At 34.2% G+C, this 19,434-nt stretch overlaps 1 protein-coding gene across 3 annotated transcripts in view; it reads left to right on the forward strand.

Moving 5' to 3' along the window:
• PPIP5K2 (diphosphoinositol pentakisphosphate kinase 2) overlaps window positions 1-19,434 on the forward strand; it is a 42,998-nt gene that overhangs the window by 13,100 nt on the left and 10,464 nt on the right. For 2 of the 3 annotated variants that reach the window (XM_084304657.1, XM_084304655.1), the window contains exons 9-25: window positions 135-236; window positions 790-876; window positions 1,753-1,828; window positions 1,915-2,024; window positions 3,073-3,158; window positions 3,839-3,964; window positions 4,067-4,188; window positions 7,190-7,372; window positions 9,281-9,422; window positions 10,397-10,620; window positions 11,451-11,578; window positions 11,774-11,888; window positions 13,242-13,349; window positions 13,434-13,550; window positions 14,246-14,419; window positions 16,794-16,967; window positions 18,220-18,289. In XM_084304657.1, the coding sequence (XP_084160783.1) occupies window positions 135-236; window positions 790-876; window positions 1,753-1,828; window positions 1,915-2,024; window positions 3,073-3,158; window positions 3,839-3,964; window positions 4,067-4,188; window positions 7,190-7,372; window positions 9,281-9,422; window positions 10,397-10,620; window positions 11,451-11,578; window positions 11,774-11,888; window positions 13,242-13,349; window positions 13,434-13,550; window positions 14,246-14,419; window positions 16,794-16,967; window positions 18,220-18,289 (2,144 nt within the window). The remainder of the gene's footprint in view (window positions 1-134; window positions 237-789; window positions 877-1,752; window positions 1,829-1,914; window positions 2,025-3,072; window positions 3,159-3,838; window positions 3,965-4,066; window positions 4,189-7,189; window positions 7,373-9,280; window positions 9,423-10,396; window positions 10,621-11,450; window positions 11,579-11,773; window positions 11,889-13,241; window positions 13,350-13,433; window positions 13,551-14,245; window positions 14,420-16,793; window positions 16,968-18,219; window positions 18,290-19,434) is intronic. The other variant, XM_084304656.1, reaches the window with a different exon arrangement.

Genomic DNA, 19,434 nt, shown 5'->3' on the forward strand with positions numbered 1-19,434 from the left:
GACTTATGGTTGATAGTACTCTAAAACCACATCTAGGAAAGTAAATGTATATAAATATATTTGTTTTGGATCTTGTTTACATTTACAAGCTTTTCTTTAAACTTAGTGTTGTTTTCTTTTTAACCCCTTTTTAGAAATATCATAATGAGAGAACTTGCTCCCCAGTTTCAGATACCTTGGTCAATTCCTTTGGAAGCAGAAGACATCCCTATTGTGCCAACCACCTCTGGAACAATGTAAGAGAATAGTAGCTATGCCTGAATTTTGTAAAACCCTAATGTAACTTTTGTGTGAATTTTTTTTTCTCTTCACAAGGTTTTCCCACTTTGGCCTATGAACGCTTGTTTTGTGTGATGAAAACAAGGAAGAAATCACAATTGCTATGCCAGCAATCAGAGTTTCTGATCCTTAGTCAAGCTGAGTATAGAACAGCAGATTTTCAAGTGTAGCGTCTTCTGTGCATAGCCTCCTTCACTGCTAATCATTGTTCCAGCACCAACTTAATATGCGCTTCTAATAAACATGCTCTCTCATTTAATGAACCTCAATATCATTTTAAAAACTACTTAAAATAAATATTACCCAAGTAGTTACTCAAGTCTTAAAATCAATATTTCAATTTTATACTTCACGTCATTTTCAGTTAACCTTATATGCTTGCATATCCTTCTGTCACTCCTGTAGTTATGCAAGATAATGACAATTTTGTTTTGATTCATGGTGGTTTTAATAATAAATAAAAACTCCTCGCATATAGAATTGTGAAATATAACTCCTTTAAAATTTTAGGATGGAGCTTAGATGTGTTATTGCCGTAATACGTCATGGGGACCGAACACCAAAACAAAAAATGAAAATGGAAGTAAAACATCAGAAGTAAGTTGAATTTTGATTTTTAAAAAAAGAGTTTGAATTTAGAGTAAATCTCATTTCTTGGGGATGTGCAAGCAATGAATTTAAGCAGAAATTGCATCATGAGTTATTTGTTGTTCACTTTTTTCTCTTTTAATGTAACTGATGTCTTTCCAGCTAATTAACAATCATGCATCTCTTCCTAACAAGACTGCCAAACGAGTTGTGCAGACTTCCTTCATCACATTATGTGCCTTGTAAACATTCCTGTGTGATTTTAATGAAAATGCATTTATCTCTATAAATGTCCTTATTCATAATCAGAATAGAATATTTCTATTTCACCATTTGACTAGGAATTCTGGCCTTCTTTTTATCTTACTGTTCTCCAGTCAGCTGTCATCTTACTGCACCACCTTTTTGTCTTTTGTCTAAGTTTTATTACTGTGTATTTCTGGTTGATAATTTAAATTAGCATTCATAAAGTGCAGTTTCAATGAAACGCACTTATTTGTGTTGGGAGTAGAGTCGTGTTCACAGATACTTGCAGAAAAGGTTGCATGATATTGCTCATTTTCTTATATCGTATGCTTCTGTTGAGGATTATTCTTGAAGGCTAAGAATACATGTAGCTGTATATTCCAATATTATGTCATTTGACACATAGAATTTCTTCCCTTCTTATCAATTAAATGTTTTGTACTCAACTTTCTCTACTATGTTGAAGATATTCTTGAGAAATGGGTTTCGAATAAAGGTTGACTTGAGCTCTGGACTTCGGATTTTAACATGCTTTTCCAATAAAGTTGTTAATTTCAGGCTGCTTTAAGTTTAAAAGCCACTTGTTCAAGTAATATTTTAACTCATTGTGTTTTTTAATCAATATTCTTTCTCCTAAAGATTTTTTGATCTTTTTGAAAAATGTGATGGATATAAATCTGGAAAACTAAAACTGAAAAAACCAAAACAGTTACAGGTAAGTATGTCTTTATTTTCTTGCTTTGGTGTTTCATAACTAGAAAATTATTTATTTTAAGTTAGTTCTGTATTTGTTTTCTTTAGGAAGTGCTTGACATAGCAAGGCAACTCCTTGTAGAACTTGGGCAAAACAATGATTCTGAAATTGAAGAAAGTAAAGCAAAGCTTGAACAGCTGAAAACTGTGTTAGAAATGTAAGTGTCTAATTTGCAAAATGCTATGTGTGTTGCTGTTTGTCCTGTTTGACAATTACTGCTTCATTTGCAATGGTTATAACATAATGGTTATGTTATGATATATTAATTGAAGCACTTGGGATGTCATGAAAGGACTAGAAAGAATGTCATGGATTAGACCAGACATCTTGAGGGAGACCAGAGCTCCTGTTTTCTCCTTATATTTTTAATGGAATTTTTAATGGAATTGATTAAACCATCAGTTTATCTATCTTCCTAGTGTCTCAGTGTGCTACCTACTTGAAAGGACTAGTTTCTGTGCTCTCAAATTTTATTTTTTTTTGCATAAGTACCTGGGTATAGGGTCTGCCTCTTAGCAGTTGTGTGAAGTCTAGAACCTGTAGCAGCTTTCACTGTGTGTACTGTCTCCTTATAGCAAACTTGGAGGATTCCCTATATGATTTTGTATATGAAGTCTGAAATATTTAACAGAAGAAAAAAAGTCTTCAAGGATTGATAAGGAGTTGGGATCTCAGAACTCTAAATGGTAGCAGAAATTTTTTAGAAATTGGGGCAAATACAATTGTTCTTGAAATTTATGAAGATACTGAGTTCTGTTTGAGAACTTCCTTGGCTAGTAAAGCAGTGGCCATCTGCATTGCCAGATCAGATTCTAGATACTGGTAGCCCATGTATTTATGAATCTGAAAAACAATTAAACAGATTAACTATTCATGCAACCTGCAAATGCATAGGCATTGTGGTTTTTTTTTTTCAGTTTTATGTTCAAAGTGGTGAGAACAAGTATTGTATAATCATATTTGGAAGTGTTTCATCACAGAGTGCTTGATATTTCTGTAGTCATTCTGTGCTTGTTGAATACAGTTTGTTTTAAGACTGCTTTGCTAAAAGGTGGTTAAACACTTAAATCAATGACCAGTGTGGTTTTATGATATCCTGTTTACAGGAGCATGGCAGATTTAGATTTGTACAAGAAAATATTTTAAATGTTGTTTGTTTGTTTTCCCTCTTTGTTTTCCTCTCTCACTTCTTGTTCCTTCTTCAGGTATGGGCATTTTTCAGGCATAAATCGCAAAGTTCAGTTAACATATCTTCCTCATGGTTGCCCAAAGACTTCCAGTGAAGAGGAAGGTGTAGTATTACTTTTATGAATGTTAACTTAATATCATGTGTATTTACGTAGTAAATGACTAGTGTTATAGTATGTCTTGATGTTAAGAATCAATATGTTGATTTAAATGGATGTTTTTATTGATGGCAAACACTTACCAGTCTCTTAATCTACTAAATTGCACACAAATTAATGCGTTAAATTTGTATTCCAACGTTGTTTTTCTGTGACGGGAAAGTAGAGGTTAAGAAGATTCAGTAATTCATCAACCATGGTATCTTGGGGGGAAAGATGGGGAATTCCCACTCATCGTTTACTGATGATTTTAAAATGTTTCTAAGCGTTTTCTGGTCCTCGATCTGTATTCATTGACTACAATAGCTCTCATCATTTAACAACCAATCTGTTCTAATTTTCTGACTTGATTTCATATTTGTTTCAGATTTCTTATTTAATATTTATTCACTAATGTTTTCTGTCTAATTTAACTACTTTAGGTTTTACTGTTTAAGTACCTGTTTAGTCCTCTAGTTCAGTATTTTTTTAATGTTAGAAAACTATTAAAGGTTCCTAATACAGAAGAGGTCATTTACTGCAACCCTTTGTAGTCACAGTATTTTTGTTTATATGAAAAAAAAAAAAAAAAAAAAGGAATTATAATATACTTTGCTACTAAACTCCTCTCTTTGTGTACAACTAGATAATAGAAGAAATGAACCATCCCTGCTTCTGGTTCTAAAATGGGGAGGAGAACTGACCCCTGCAGGCAGGGTTCAAGCAGAGGAGCTTGGAAGGGCTTTCAGGTGTATGTATCCAGGTGGACAAGGTAAAAAGAAAACAGAAAAAAAAAAAGTGTTGAATGGCATAGATCCCTTTTGAGGATAATAAAATGTAAAATGAGAATTTGAGCAATCTGTTTGTTTGGTAGGAGATTATGCTGGATTTCCTGGATGTGGTTTACTTAGATTACATAGCACTTACCGACACGATCTCAAAATCTACGCCTCTGATGAGGGACGAGTTCAGATGACTGCAGCAGCTTTTGCAAAGGTACTATGTCAAATTGTGCGTTTCCAGTTAAAAAAAAAAAAAGCTGATAGTCTCAAACTTTTTTCTTCTAAAAATTGGTGGAGATTTGTAGTTTACAGAGGCTGTGTTTCCAAAGAAGCTTGCTCTCAAAGATTGTTTAGTGATAGGTGGAAAAGTTTTCACTTAATGTGCCAGACATTGCAGACATAGTTTCATTATAGAGCTGTAGCAATATGCTTTAGTCCTTTTCAGTAATCACCTCCATAATAGAGAAACATTTTTAGTTTGCACCTTGCTTATTTGTTTAGTACTTATTTTCTGAAATTATCCAAGAATTTTGTCAGAATTTCCTGACAAATTTTGTGTGTGATGAGTAAAAGCACAGGTGTTATAACTGATTTGAGGTAATGTATTCATTTTCCATGAGCATAAATTGCAATTTTCAGTCACTTCAGTGATTTGGATCAAAAGATCTGGAGTTCAAAAAGCAATATTTACATTGAGACCATCTTTCTCTTACTGATTTGTAACTTTACAGAGGAAATGAGAGAGTTTGAAACCTATCAGAAATGTAGACTTAATAAACTACTTTGAAATTTTTTAAATGGGAATTTTTTTTAAAAAATGTGTTTTTTTTTGGTATTAATAGAAATAATTCCTTTAAAAGTTGTTACAAGGATATTTTTTAATTTTTAGCCTGTCAAACAGCTTCTCAGTAAATAATATGTAGTGGCAATACCACATCTTGATGTATTGTAGGTAATTATTTTTTATTATTTTTGCTGTGAAATAAACATTTTGTGGTGGGATTTAAGAAATAAGGACTTTTTTTTGAGTAAAAACATGACTTTAAAATAATTATTAATAGAAAACATTTTTAGATAAACTTCTATAATAGAAAAACTTCTTGTTTAGGAAAAAAAAACACTTTAGAAAAACTTATATTAATTGAAAACAATTTAGAAAAACTTTCTACATCTATAATGTTTGCTAAAATGTTCCTTTACCCCTCCTTATGCTAGGCAAATTTCTCTCTTGCTGCTCCTTCCAAATAGCCTTTTGCATTTATAATACTTCTTAGTAATTTATTCACTTCCTTCTGGCAGTGATAAGGATTTTGAATTGTGTAAGAGAACTTGGACAGTGCAATCTTTACAGAAAGACTTCCTTAGGTGAATGATTTTCAGCAATAATACAGAGTGTTAGAGTGGTTTGAGTTAGAAGAAGCCTGTGTAGGTAATGTAGTCCAACTGCACACAAAACAGCGTCAGCTTGAATGATGTTGCTCATCATTGTATCTAGTCAAGTTCTGAATATTTCCAAAGATGGAAATTCCATGGCCTCTCCAGGTTTTTAATCCCACTCCTTCATTCTCAGGTAATCTCTTTTTTTCACAAAAAAAAAAAAACAGGTAACACATCCCTAACTTCTTCACCTTCAGTGTGTTCCCTTTTAATCCATGATAACCTTCTGTATGACTTTCCACATGTCAGAATGCACTGCTTTTGTGCTTTGAGGAGGTTGTCCTTAGAGACAGCTGTCCTGGGCACCTTTGCCATTCAGGACACTCTTCCATGGGAGTGCATGAACAAGCTTAAATCTCCTCATCAGAAGGGCTTTCTGGTAAAATTGTTTATTCTCTAAGGATCTGTCACAATATCATGGTTTCTGTTACCAGAGCTGCCACTGACTTTCACGTTCCTGATACATCTGAGAAATAGATTGAGGAGAGTGCCTCAGCTAGATAGATATTTTATCAGTATCCTGTGTCACAGAATTGTCATGAATATCTCCAGAATCTGGAGCACCTGTCCCCTGCAATATTGCCCATGCATTGAGGTATCCAGGATTAAGGGCCCCAGTATAAAACAGGACCTGCAATCAGGAGACATTCTTCACTTTTCTTAATAAGGCTTCATCTATTTTCTGCTTTTAGTTGGGTGGTCTGTAGCAGAGGCTCGCCGTGTTCTTACGTGATCTTTTGATCTTTACCCATAACGTCTCAGCTTTCTTGTTACAGGTTCCAAAGTAAAGCTCTCAGTGGTCAAGCCACTCCTTTAAATATAACCCAACTCTTCCTCCTTGCCTTCCTGGCCTGTAGCTATAGCAGAGATCCATTCACGCGAGCTGTTCTGCCATATCGCTATTACCTTTGCAAAATTAAACCTTTGCAAGTGTTCAGAATTTATTTTCCTGTTTGTTTCTGTCCTACATGTGTTGTTGTACAGGCACTGGAACAGGTTGACCAGAGAAGTTGTGGATGCCCCATCCAACCAAGGCCAGACTGGATGGGGTGTTGAGCAGCTTGATTTTAGTGGAAGGTATCCCTGTCCATATCAAGGCAGTTGGAACTAGACGAGTTTTAAGGTCGCTTCCAACCTAGACCCTTCTATGATTCTGTTGTTTCATCCATCTGTCCTGCTTTCTCTTCCATTAGCAGGATTGAAGAAACATCACTCCATTTCCTTTCTTATCCCAGAACCCTTCAGTAGCCAGAAGAGTTACAAAAGTTTCTAGCCACTTCCATTTTGGAAGTCTCCATCCACCTGTAGTTCAACTACATATACTCTATACAATACTCTCATACAATACTCTTTGAATGTTGTGCCATACCACACAGGGTTTGGGCTTTGTAGGGTCTCTGCAAAGAGATTGTGTGTGTCCAGTCTGTCTTCCCCGATGCTATTCCATCTCTTCCCATAGTACCTTCCTCTGGTAACTCAGCACCTGACCCTGACCATGTCCCCCCCCTAAGTCAGGACACTATTGCTTTCCAGCCTGAGGGAGAGGCACCATGTACTCCCTGCAACCCAAGGCCTGAATGGCTGTGGCGCTTCTGAGATGCCAGTATTACCTGAGCTCATGATGGGGATCATGCTGCATGGCAGGGCCAAGTCTTGTACATAAGCAACTGATATAATCTTGAATTTAAATTAGTATTTTGAGTGGGTTTTTGGTTGTTTGTTTTTAAGATACTGTTACTTTCTCATGCTTGTCTGATTAATTATATTATTTGCTTCAGGGTCTACTGGCCTTAGAGGGTGAACTGACTCCTATTCTTGTCCAGATGGTAAAAAGTGCTAACATGAATGGTCTGTTGGACAGTGACAGTGATTCTTTAAGCAGCTGTCAGCATCGTGTTAAAGCAACGCTCCATGAAATTCTCCAGAGAGACAGAGAATTTACAGCTGACGACTATGATAAGGTTAGAATATGATTAGTTTTCAATGAAATGGAATAAATAGACAACAAAATATTTGTATTAAGTTAACAAACAGTAATTTTATGTATCTATTTTGAAAAATCATTTGTGTTTGCAAATAGTCTTGAACTAAAAAGGTAGCTGTAGCAATTGTGGTATCAGGTATTTCGATCTGTCTTGTAATTTAAGTAATAAGAATAGTTACAAACTTTGAAATAGGAATATACATGTACTTGTTGGTAGGGACCACATTAGTAAGTCATCTTCACTTCGATTAATTTTTTTTTTGATTATTCAAAAGATTATACTTTTTTTTCTAATTGTAACTTTGACTGTATTTAATATTACAAAATGTACTACCTACATCCTACAAGGCCTTTTTACTGACTATAAGAATACTAAAACGCAGAAAAACAGTAGAATAGTTCCTAATCAGTGAAAGAAAATGCTGATGTAGTACAAAAACACACATAATTGTTCATGGTTTTAAATTTAAGTACTATTTGTTATAGTTAAGAAACTTTTTTTTTTTTTTTCTCTTTCAATTGCCTTTACCCTGTCTGGTATAACAGGTAAAAAAACAAGTCCTCAAACGTTGTCCCTTAAGTTTAAAACTGATGTTTTTTAAAAGGTGATGCTTTCTAAAGGAGAGCAAATTATTGAAAAATAATTTTACTAATTACATGTTTGCTCTATGTGGATTGAAAGAATCATCCAAACCACTGCATAAAATGGATTCAGCAGTACTCTGAGGAAAGAGAGGGTTCGAGGTTTCAAAGATTTCTTTTTCTTCATTAGCACCTTTATTTTTGCTAAAAGTGGGAATTTGAAAAGTGACTGAAACTATATAACATTCTCTTCTAAAATAGTCACTGAAAGTAACTAACCTTTGAAATTAAAAAGTGATATCATCTTTTCTGTTGTTTGTTTGGATTTTTTTTTCCCCACTTACCTGCAATTTGAAAAAACAATGTCTTTTCTTTCCCTGTGCCAGAGCACTGTTCTTATTGATGTAGTTTGTCATGATAGGGAGGTAGGGACTGCTTACTATTAGGTAGCAAGTAGAAGCTTTCTATTTCCAGATTATCCTCTGCATTTGAGGAAACTGTGGAGAGAGTGCAAATATGTATGTATATTATATAGCTAAATTATTTTTAATATCGTTTTTTTCATATTTCAGTTTATGTAGACCTTTTCTGAAAAAATAAGGCTAAAGCTTCTGTACATGGACATAAACTACTTTACTGACACCAGCTTAATGGAGATAATGTGTAATTTCTACAGTTTCTATGTAGTTTCCTTCAGTCAGGTCTGAAGGACATCTTGTAATATATGTGCACTTAAATATTTTTTTTGTCTGTGTTCATGTGCTGCAGTCCCATAGAACAAAAACCTAAACCAGAAAGAATCAATTTTTTTTTCCAGATACCTGCTTCGTCCTTCCAGTTATGTTAAGAAGGGTACTCTATAGAGAAAGATGTATTTTGTGAGACATGTAGCCTAACTATAATGTTTCTTATGAAAGTTTTGGTAAGTGTTTAAATGCAACAGTTACTTGAACGAAAGTTGTGGAAAATTGCTAAGCATATACAGATCTTAAATATCCTTGGAATTTTCATGTCTTAGAACAAAGAAGAGTTTTAGGAACTCCTGAAACTGCTCATGTTTATTACACGGAAGTAGTTATTCTATGAATTTATCACCTTTGAATTTCTAGTAAATTGTATTACCTTTCAAGATACTTTTATTTCTTAATTCCTCAGAGGGTGTAAATCATTAAGAAATTGTTTCAAAAATCACTAACAGCCTACTTGAATACCTTTCACCTGATTCTTGGAATCTTTAGTATGTTCCATCTTATTTCTATCATTCTTTTGAATCTAATCAGTTTGTGTTTATCTCAAATTGCAGCTTACTCCATCTGGAAGCATCTCATTGATAAAATCAATGCAGTTTATTAAAAATCCTGTAAAGACATGTGACAAGGTCTACTCTTTGATCCAGAGCTTGACTTCTCAGATTAGGCAAAGAATGGAAGATCCAAAGTCTGCAGGTACTTAAACATGTTTGTAGCTGTATTTAGTTTCTCTTGTTTGCATTTGAGAGCGTTATAATGTAGCCCTTCTGTAGTAAACTGGCTTTTAGCTGAACTTCATTCAACAATGGCATATGGATTTTTACAATCTGATTCACTGTGCATAATATTACAGTAAAAAACAGGAGAAACACATGGTCATATTGCAGGTAAGGGCTCTTTGTGGTGTTCAGAAGTTCAGGTTAGTTCTCAAACATTTACAGAAATTCTTGGCATAATTATTTGAAATGCAGCAGTCCATGGAAAGAAAGGCAAAATAGATTCCAATAAAACTATTTAACACAGGTACATTTTTGTATTTAAGTGTCTTTGCTGAATATCTGTTGTTTGTTATTTGATGTATAATAATATTGTATAGAAAGATACTTTGTATTAATGGTGGTGAACCAACAATACAGGAAAACTAGAGCTGGAACTGGCCACAATGCTTTTTTGGTACTAACTAAATACTGGAATATTTGCTATCAATCTTCTTTGCAGTGTGTTGCAGTGCAAACATCTGTTGTTTTGAGGTTGAGGCATAAAAGTGTCATGCATAAGTAGTATCACTGTTCTTTGTTTGGTCTAGTCTCCTGTCTTATGAATGAGATAATCCAACCTGTCTACCAGTCTCTTGGCTTTTGCTTTTGACAACTTTATTACATGACCAGTGCTGTAGGACACTTTATTCTTGGTGCTGTAGCTTTGTCTAAGTGTAAGGAGTGCAGTTCTACAGGGAAACTTTCTGCTGTCTTGATGTGGCTAGATGTTTTTACCAGTAAAATTAACCATATGCACATGTATTCCCTCTTATTGGAAGTAGTAGAGTTAATTTATTTTATCTCTTTAATATATTTTAAAATTGTTTTCAGCAGTTACTACCATGTAATTACTTTTTTTCTCTTGTTATTTGGATGCTGCTAATTACTTACATGAGATATGTATTTATCCAGATATTCAGCTGTACCACAGTGAAACACTAGAACTGATGCTGCGCAGATGGGCCAAGCTGGAAAAAGACTTCAAAACAAAGAATGGAAGATACGATATTAGCAAAATTCCTGATATTTATGACTGTATAAAGTATGATGTACAGCACAATGGCTCCTTAAAATTGGAAAACACAATGGAGTTATACAGGCTTTCAAAGGCTTTAGCTGACATTGTGATCCCTCAGGTAAATATTTTCAGTTATTAAATGGATTACTTGCAGAATTAATGCTTTACCAAACTGTGTGAAAGATGTCTACTTTGTATTTTCTATTGAAGGTCATTTTAACTTCACATCTTATTTTCTGATAGGAAGCAGATTGTTTTGTTTTAGAAAGATTTTATTTCAGAATTCATTGAAGTGTGTTCACAGTGTTTTTTTTCTGGCAGTTGATACTGTGAACATGTCTGCTTTTCCTACTGCAGTGTATTAAGGTGAATTGTCTCATCACAGCCATTATTTACAGATTTAAGTGGAGACCATGTGATCAACTGTATATTCTTAAATCACATGTAATTTCATTCTTGCTGCTTTTAACAACTTCATTTTCAGGCTCTCTGCAATTGATGCTGAATCCTGGTCTATCTAACTTACCTTGTCTTAAGCAACTGAAATTTTAAAGGACTTTTCTACTGCTTCAAAGTGCTAACACTCCCTGATAAAAACACCTTAAGTTTCACAGAATTTAAGGCCAGGTGTAGACAAGTTAAATTTCCATGTACTGCATGTACTGTAATTCAGATTATCTCTAAATGATGTAGGCTACAGGATATGAAATTGTATTGTAATATCCTGTGCATGAAGAAGTGATTTTCTGTGTTATCTCAAACAGGAAAAAGGCAAACCCCTTTTTACTTGAAGGGAGAGGTCAGTATTTGATTATAATAACATTAAACAAAACAATTTGCAGCCAGAGAAAAGTAAGAGATGGCTAATTATATTTAATATACAAGCCTTGAATTAGAAGATGTTTTGATCTTTAACTGATTTTTAAAAGTCAATTCCTTCTTATGCAGGAATATGGTATTTCTAAGGCTGAAAAACTAGAGATTGCCAAAGGTTACTGCACTCCTCTAGTTAGAAAAATACGTTCTGACCTTCAGAGAACTCAAGACGACGATACTGTAAATAAGCTTCACCCTCTGTAAGTCTTTATTTTTTTTATATGGTTATGTTAATTTCTGTTAGACTTACTGGAGATACTCCATAGCTTTCATACTTGAGACATCTTACTAGTTCAGAATAATTTAAAACATATGACTCATTTATTAGTCGACAGCTATTTCTAAAATAGGGATACATCTCATTATGGTCTAATTAGATTTCTTTTTCTTTTAAGTTACTCTAGGGGTGTTATGTCCCCTGAACGCCATGTTCGTACACGACTATATTTCACCAGTGAAAGTCATGTCCATTCCCTCTTGTCCACCCTTCGTTATGGTGCCTTATGTGATGTAAGTTGAACACTTTTTCTGTGAAAGCTGTGGTATTTTATGAGGAACCAAAAAGATCAATTTTTACTGAAGATGTATTAATTGAAAGCTTAATTTTCTAAAATGGCTTTGGAAATTATCACACTTTTTTAAACATTTGGTTTCTTGTTTAATATGCAGAGACATATTTCAAACTCATAGGGTGATCATTGGAAAACAGCATGCTCCTTTAAAATGAGTTCCATTAGTGTGTTCAGCTATATATGTTATGGTCTCAAAGGGGGTTGCAAAGGAAAGATATATTTTTTTTTTGTCTTCTGTTGTCACCTGTTATTATTACCAACTTTTTTCTGATCAAATTATCTTATTCGGGCTTCTCTGAATTGACTTTTGGATTGGCTTATTTTTGGTTACTGGAATATTGTCAAGAACTTTCTACTTGGCTTCAAGAATGCTCTTGTAGGGCAAAGTTCCTGCTGTTCAGTGGACTGTCTTTCTTTCCCATACTGGTGTAGAATACTTTGAAGGTACTGCTTTATTCTCCATCTGATCGGCTTTGCAACCTAAGACCAAAACAACAAGCTCTTCAGATTCAGCAGTTAACCAGCTGAGCTCATGGACAGAGGACAGTGTAGCACCACAGAGTCTACATAGATGTTTCTGAGACATTGTGATTAAAGTAATATTTTTTGAAATGGCTACATATATATACTTGCTTCATATATATTCTTGCTTCTTGCTTATATATTCTTGCTATACTTACTGCTTACTTTACTCATCTGACAGATGAGTAAACTCTTTGGTGCAATAAGCATTTTTAATCCTTGACCTCTGTGACATGCTACAGCAGATACACCCATAGTTTGTTTTTTTTTTCATAATTAGTGAACCTTTGTTTTAGAGCATGAAAAAGGTGAATATTCACTTTAAGTAACTCAGAACATGATGCTTACTTTTCTGCTATACTTTAGAAGTACCCCGTGTCTGTTTAATTACTATAAAGATACCTAGAAACATTTCCCAGAATATACTATTTGATGCAAGTTTATTGCAGAGTCCAAGATTCTCATAAGGAGAATATAAAATGGTGCTTCTGTCTACAATGTATATGTCATTATTAACAAAATAACATAAAAGATATACTGAAATAAAATGTGAAAAGTTCTGATCTCCACTTCCCATTCATTTGATGAGTAATTTTGCTTCACTTTTTTCTAGTTGTGTCTCAGGTTTTTCGTTAGCTATAAAGAGCTTCATACTGCTTCTGTGAAAGTAAAAGCCATATAAATGGGAGAAAATTGAAATCATCAGTCTTTCTAAAGAAAATTGCTAGCTTTTATTTGTCGAGATGCTAATTTTTTTTCTCTTCATAAGGAATCAAAAGATGAACAATGGAAACGAGCTATGGATTATTTAAATGTTGTCAATGAACTCAATTACATGACACAGATTGTTATCATGCTTTATGAGGATCCAAACAAGGTATTTAAAATGGACGAATGTCTTCAGAAATGAGTAATGCTAAGCTATGTATTAAAGTGTAAATCTATTTACTATTTTGTTTAGGAACTTTCTTCAGAAGAACGTTTCCATGTAGAGTTGCACTTTAGTCCAGGAGCCAAAGGCTGTGAGGAAGATAAAAATTTACCAGCTGGTTATGGATACAGGCCTGCCTCCCGAGAGGTAATAATTATATCTTTCTTTAAAGCAAAAGTTATTTTTTTCTGGATACAGACATACCTAAAATAAACAGTGGGAATTACTAGGTTAAAAAATACAAGTGTAATTTTTGGGGGGGTCCATTTGGAATGTACATAGATAATGTGGGTCTCCTATGGCTTTGCTAGAGTTTTTACTACAAGTACAAACTATTCTTTGTAAGAAAGTGGTAGCAACACCAGTGTCACTCTAATGACATGCTGGCAACTGAAATAAATATTTAAGAAAACAAGATAGTTTGTCATGCTTATTGGTTTGATGGCTCAACAGATTGTTGAGGACTCTAACTGTATTTGTAGGTCTGTGTAGGTCTGTCACATGCTTTTTGAGAAATGAATCCTGCAAAACTTGGTGGGAATTTTGACTTGCAGGGCTAGAATTTTACTACTATGTCAGCAGGAAGTTGGAATAAGATATGTAGACTGAACAGTCTGGCTAATTAAGACCATACAGTCATGTGCAGTGGCATGGTAGGAGCAAATACACATGGTTTATTAAGTCTAAATCAATACGTATTTTATAACTAGTTGTTCAATAGTATATAATTTACTGATATCTTTGTTGCTTTGTGTTTATGCAGAAGATTCATTTAGTAGCCACTTCTCTATATGTGTTGCAAGGTGTGAATCTAAACTGAAAAGGAATTATATTGTTTGTAGAATGAAGGCTCGAAGAAAACCTCCCACAGAAATGATAGTGATGAAGAGGCACATGCTTCTAGAAGGGATGAAACAGATCGGTCAGTAGTGATGTTCAAGCCAATGGTATCAGATCCAATTCACATACACAGAAAGTCACCCCTTCCACGATCCAGGAAGATTGGTTCTGTTGAAGTAAGTGTTTATGTTTCAGAGAATGTCTTTCACAGAAATTAACTTCTGTTTATTTTAACAAAGCAATAGCAAAGGTAATTCTGCTTTCGATTACACAGAACCAGTATGGTGTTAAGTCTCACAAAAGGGTTCCTCTTATTTTGTGGGACGTCCTCCATGGCAATAATTTGTCTGAATGAATTTTTTAAAATGCATGATCACTTTCCCGTAAAAGATTTATTTCCTTGTTGTTTTATAAAACCATATTAGAGAAAAAAAAAATAAAATTGAAAATGAAGACTTTTTCAATCTAAACCTACATCTTCCAGCTAACATACATTGCTTTTGTATCCATCCTTACAAGACAGCCCGTGTTGGAAAGTAAGCCAACCTTCAGGGTCATCATACTGAGAGGGGATGGGGATTTGCGGGGTTATAGGGGAGATGCAGGAGGTGAGATAAATGTCTTCATCTGTATTTGTTTTCATGTGGAGTGGAAGTGACTCCACTCATTCAGCATTTGAAGGTAAGACAATAGACTGTAAGTTGTGTTTTTTTTAAATGGGTGGGGTTTGTGTTTTCATTAAGTCTCTAGATAACAGCTTGAACAGTCTAGTCTCCTGTCTTGAAGGCCATGACGTCTAGGTGTGCTTCACAGATACAGCTTTAATGTCACAGAGGTGGGGGATGCAGAGCATTGTCACTGATACCATTTGTACAGTTGATTGGCAAAGCTTCAGTTGGTGCATAGTGGCACTTCTATGACGTTAATGCTAGAAGCAGACTAACAGCTTCTTATTGCCTCATTTTCAGTTGCTTAAAACCATCAGAACTTAAGATTCACACCAAAAGCTTTTCCTTTCATGTTTGTGTTGGCAATGGACTGTTTGTATGCAATGCAAGTATCACAGAAGTAAGATTTGCAAGTTATTTGGTTATTGGTAGTATGGAGAGAAAAAGATGCATGGTTTCCTTCTATAAGGATATCTGTATAACTTCACGTGACTTTCATAAATTAACATAGGTAATAAATGTGAATGTCTGACATTTTCTATTTCCAAGTTTTATCATAAACAAATGCTCACAACATCAATATTTTGGATTTTTAAATGCTCTTTTCAGTACGATCATGCAAGCTCCCCTCCTAGTTATGAGTTCATATACACACAGCTTAATAGACTTTTACTTCAAACTTTTAACCTTTTTCATTTTCATAAATTGTGTGGGAATTACTTTCAAAAGGTATCAGTAACACCAATTACTAAATTTTGACTGTGCGTATAATATGGCTCCTAATAGAATTGGTTCCAGCATTCAGTGACTGTTTATTTGCTGGAATATTTAAAGAAAACATACACTATGATTTTTTTTTATTTTTTTTTGTCCAAAAGGAAAATTGAGAGATTCATCTGGCCCACTGAAATCTGCAAAACCAGTATTTGGAATATTTATACCAAATAGTATTTTCAAGTGTTTTTTAAAAAAAGTCCTTTTACTGCAACTTAAACTGCAACTGCCTTGAACCTTTTTATTTTATTTTTTTTTTTCCTGTAAGGCAATTCTTTTCCCTTACATCCATTAATTTGAAGGGACACTGTCAAGTGTGAGATTAGATGGAAGTTTACATTTGGGGAAAAGTTAGCAATATTTAGAGAAACATTGCTACTGTAACTGAGTCATGCAAAAAAAAAAAAAATATTTTGAAGAGTAAAATGAGAAAGTAAGGCTCATTAGCATTGGGAATCAAATTCTTTATTGCAAAAAATGTTGTTTACTAATGCTACGTAGTAATATAGGGCATGCAGGACTCAACCTGACACTGTCTTCCCTTGAAGTCTTGTAGCTGTCCAGCTTCAGATAATCGTTAGGGTGTTTTTAAGGTTGGAAAACTACTATCAGTCAGATTGGTGTCACTTAACAGTCAGTCAGTTGTAAAGTCAAAGGTGATTCTAAAAATCAGAGTCTCTTAGATCAGGCTATAGACTTATCAATGAAAATTATTAAGTACTAAATAGGAAAATTTAATGTACTTAGAGGGGGAAAACTATTAAACAGTATGTCAAGGATAAAAAGATATTCTGTTTCCAATGTGAGGAATTCTAAAAATTATGAACCAATTATTGATGCCCATTATTTTTCTTTCATGCCGTTATTTAATAATTAATATACCAGAAGTGTGATTAGAATGTATTAAAATATAATTGATTGAGTGGAAGTGATAACTTCCTCATATTGTAATACTTCCCTTCCCTACTCACTGTTTAATAGTTTTAGAAGCAGTATATTAAAAGGGTGCAAGCAGACTGGGTATTTTTTTTTTCTTTTCTGTTCATTTGGCTCTGTTGAATCTAACTTTGCATGCTTTGCTGTTTTTTGCCCCCTTTCTCACTTCCAGGAAGAGAGCCCCCTGAGTGTGTCTAGCCCAGAGTGTATTGGTACCTGGCTGCATTACACCAGTGGTGTGGGTACTGGGCGTCGAAGACGCAGATCAGGGGAACAAATCACTTCTTCCCCTGTCTCCCCTAAATCATTGGCTTTCACATCCAGTATTTTTGGCTCATGGCAACAGGTTTTTAAACTTTACTTCATTAAACATTATTATGCATTCCAAGCAACAACCAACTGTCTTTAAGGACATCTAATCCCTTGTTATGGATTACATTTGAAGCAAATTCTTCCACTTTTTAAAATTACTTCCCGAGAATGTTTGGGGGAAAAAGAGCAAGTGCATGTTTTTCCACTGAATGTGTTACACACTGTCTTGAAAAATTGGTTTCCTTATAGGAATTACAAATGTTACCACAGTAGAAAAGACATAGTCTACTGCATAATAAAACAGATTTCTGCTTTGGCTTAGTTGTCCTTTAAGACTTTAAAAACGGCATTGCTTAATTTGGTGGTAGGTAAATTTAAATTTAATTTTTTTTTTTAATAATTGCAACCAATACCATTTAAAATAATTTATTTGGAACTTCATATTGCTATTCAAAACTTGTTTTGCATATATCATATTTTCAGTGGCCTGGTATTAACTATTGCAGGGAACAAACTCTAGCACTAATAATTCTTGCGTTCTGTATCTGGAGGTATCTAAAACTCCCAACACAGTACATCATCCATTGACTGTATCCATTGACAATATTTTGAAGATTTTCCTAAATATGTGGGGGAGGAAGCAGGAAAAAAAAAGCAGTAAATTTTTTAATGTACCAGTGAAGATAAAAGTTTCTTTGTATTTCAAGATATTGTTTACCGGTTTGACAATGGATGGTGTTCTGTTAATCATATCCTTTTTCTTTGAAATTTTTCATAATTTCTTTTTGTTGTGGAAGATTATAAAACTATTTGCATAGGAAAAGTTTATATCAGTAAAGGCTGTGAGCATCTGAAGATTACACTGATTGAGCCCGTGCATGGATCAGTGATTGTATGGTGTCCTCAATAGTTTGTCTGTCTTTCCTTCCCTCCCCTCCTTTTTTTTCAATACAGGCGCAGTTTAGGAGAGTGCATTTGGTAAAATAAAACAAAATGTCTCAAATGTCTGTTCTCATATCTGTCTTGGTCTGTGTCCCTTCTCATTCTGAATGCTTGCTTTGCACCACTTCATTGCAAGGAACTCATATGTGAAATGGACTCCCTTCAGAAGGGGATATTGCATGATCTTTCATGTTTCCTTTACATATTTTTACTAACACTTATCATATAGCTTATTAACACTTGTCTGTCTGAAGCAGGCTGCTGTATCAAGTTAAATGGACTTTTCATGCCACTGTCCTACTTTACCTTATTTTTCTGTTGTTTTTTTTTTTTTATATATCCAGGTCCTATCAGAAAGCAATAGTAACTTACGAACACCGAGAACTATTCTGGAACAAAAGCAGAGTGGTCTAGGTATGTGCATACAGTTGAAATTTTGTTCCACGTTAGTAGCTTTTCATCTGCCTGTTGTTCTGCACAGTTGTACTTTCTTTAAAAAACTTTGATGTGAACAGGACCTGGTAGCATTTCCTATCAATAATATGATGAGTGTGCCTATTGAACTGGTCAATTTTCTACAACAAAAATTTCTAAATAAATCACAAATTGTTTGAGGCTGTTCACACTACTGACACTGTACTGACTGAAACAGGATTATTTTTAATGTAAAGTAGATTTAAAAAAAAAAAATGTAGTTCATGACTGAGTTGACTGGGGTTTTTGCAAGAATCTTTTGGATTGAAATAGCCTACAATGGAAACAGTTAAAACATGTTTCTTGAAAAACTAGCATTTCCTACTGTGGGCAATTGATGGAATTGAAGGTGTCTTACCAAGGAGAAGGGGGAACAAACCTCAAGTATCTTGATATATTAGGGTTTTTGCACATATTCCCTCTCCAAAAATTAATTTCTTCTTTTCAGCATTTGAATGAATCATGCTATAATTCAATGACTTGTTTCAAATTCTTTTAATTCAAGTGGTGCTTTTCTGTTGCTTCTTTGGAACTGACATTCACATGCCTGATACGTAAAAACATGAAATCTTGCACTACTATAAATTAATATTGATTTTTTTTCTGTAAGTGTGTCTTTTTATGGGAAAAATGAAGTGTAGAAAATGCATAAGGTACATGCATAAACTGAGAAGTAGCTTTTCAACTCTCTGCAAAGATCTGTATTTTTTTGCATGTCTAATCTTCCTGTGATACTTTTCTCCCTATTATATTTTTCCATTAGTAAAATGCATACATCAGGTGCTCTTGTTTATTAAAGTAATTTTTTTTATCGTGTGCTTGCTAAAGTTAAACAACTTTTCTTTTGTCAGTATGACACGATGTGGCTTGTGGAAGTTTATTTCTGTGCATAGGTGAAGATACTACATTTGATGTCAAAGGCTTTTGCCACAGACCAGGCACCAATTTATTTTGGCTGTGATTGGTCACATGTGCTAGTAATGTTTCCTCTCATTAGGTCATCAAAAGTAATGAAAGAAAGTATCACTGGATAGATAGTTGGTCTTCAAAAATGATCTGCCTAAAATTGAAAAGATAAGTTATGA

The sequence above is a fragment of the Netta rufina genome, assembly GCF_964035555.1.
Source record: "Netta rufina genome assembly, chromosome: Z".
Classification (NCBI taxonomy): domain Eukaryota; kingdom Metazoa; phylum Chordata; class Aves; order Anseriformes; family Anatidae; genus Netta; species Netta rufina.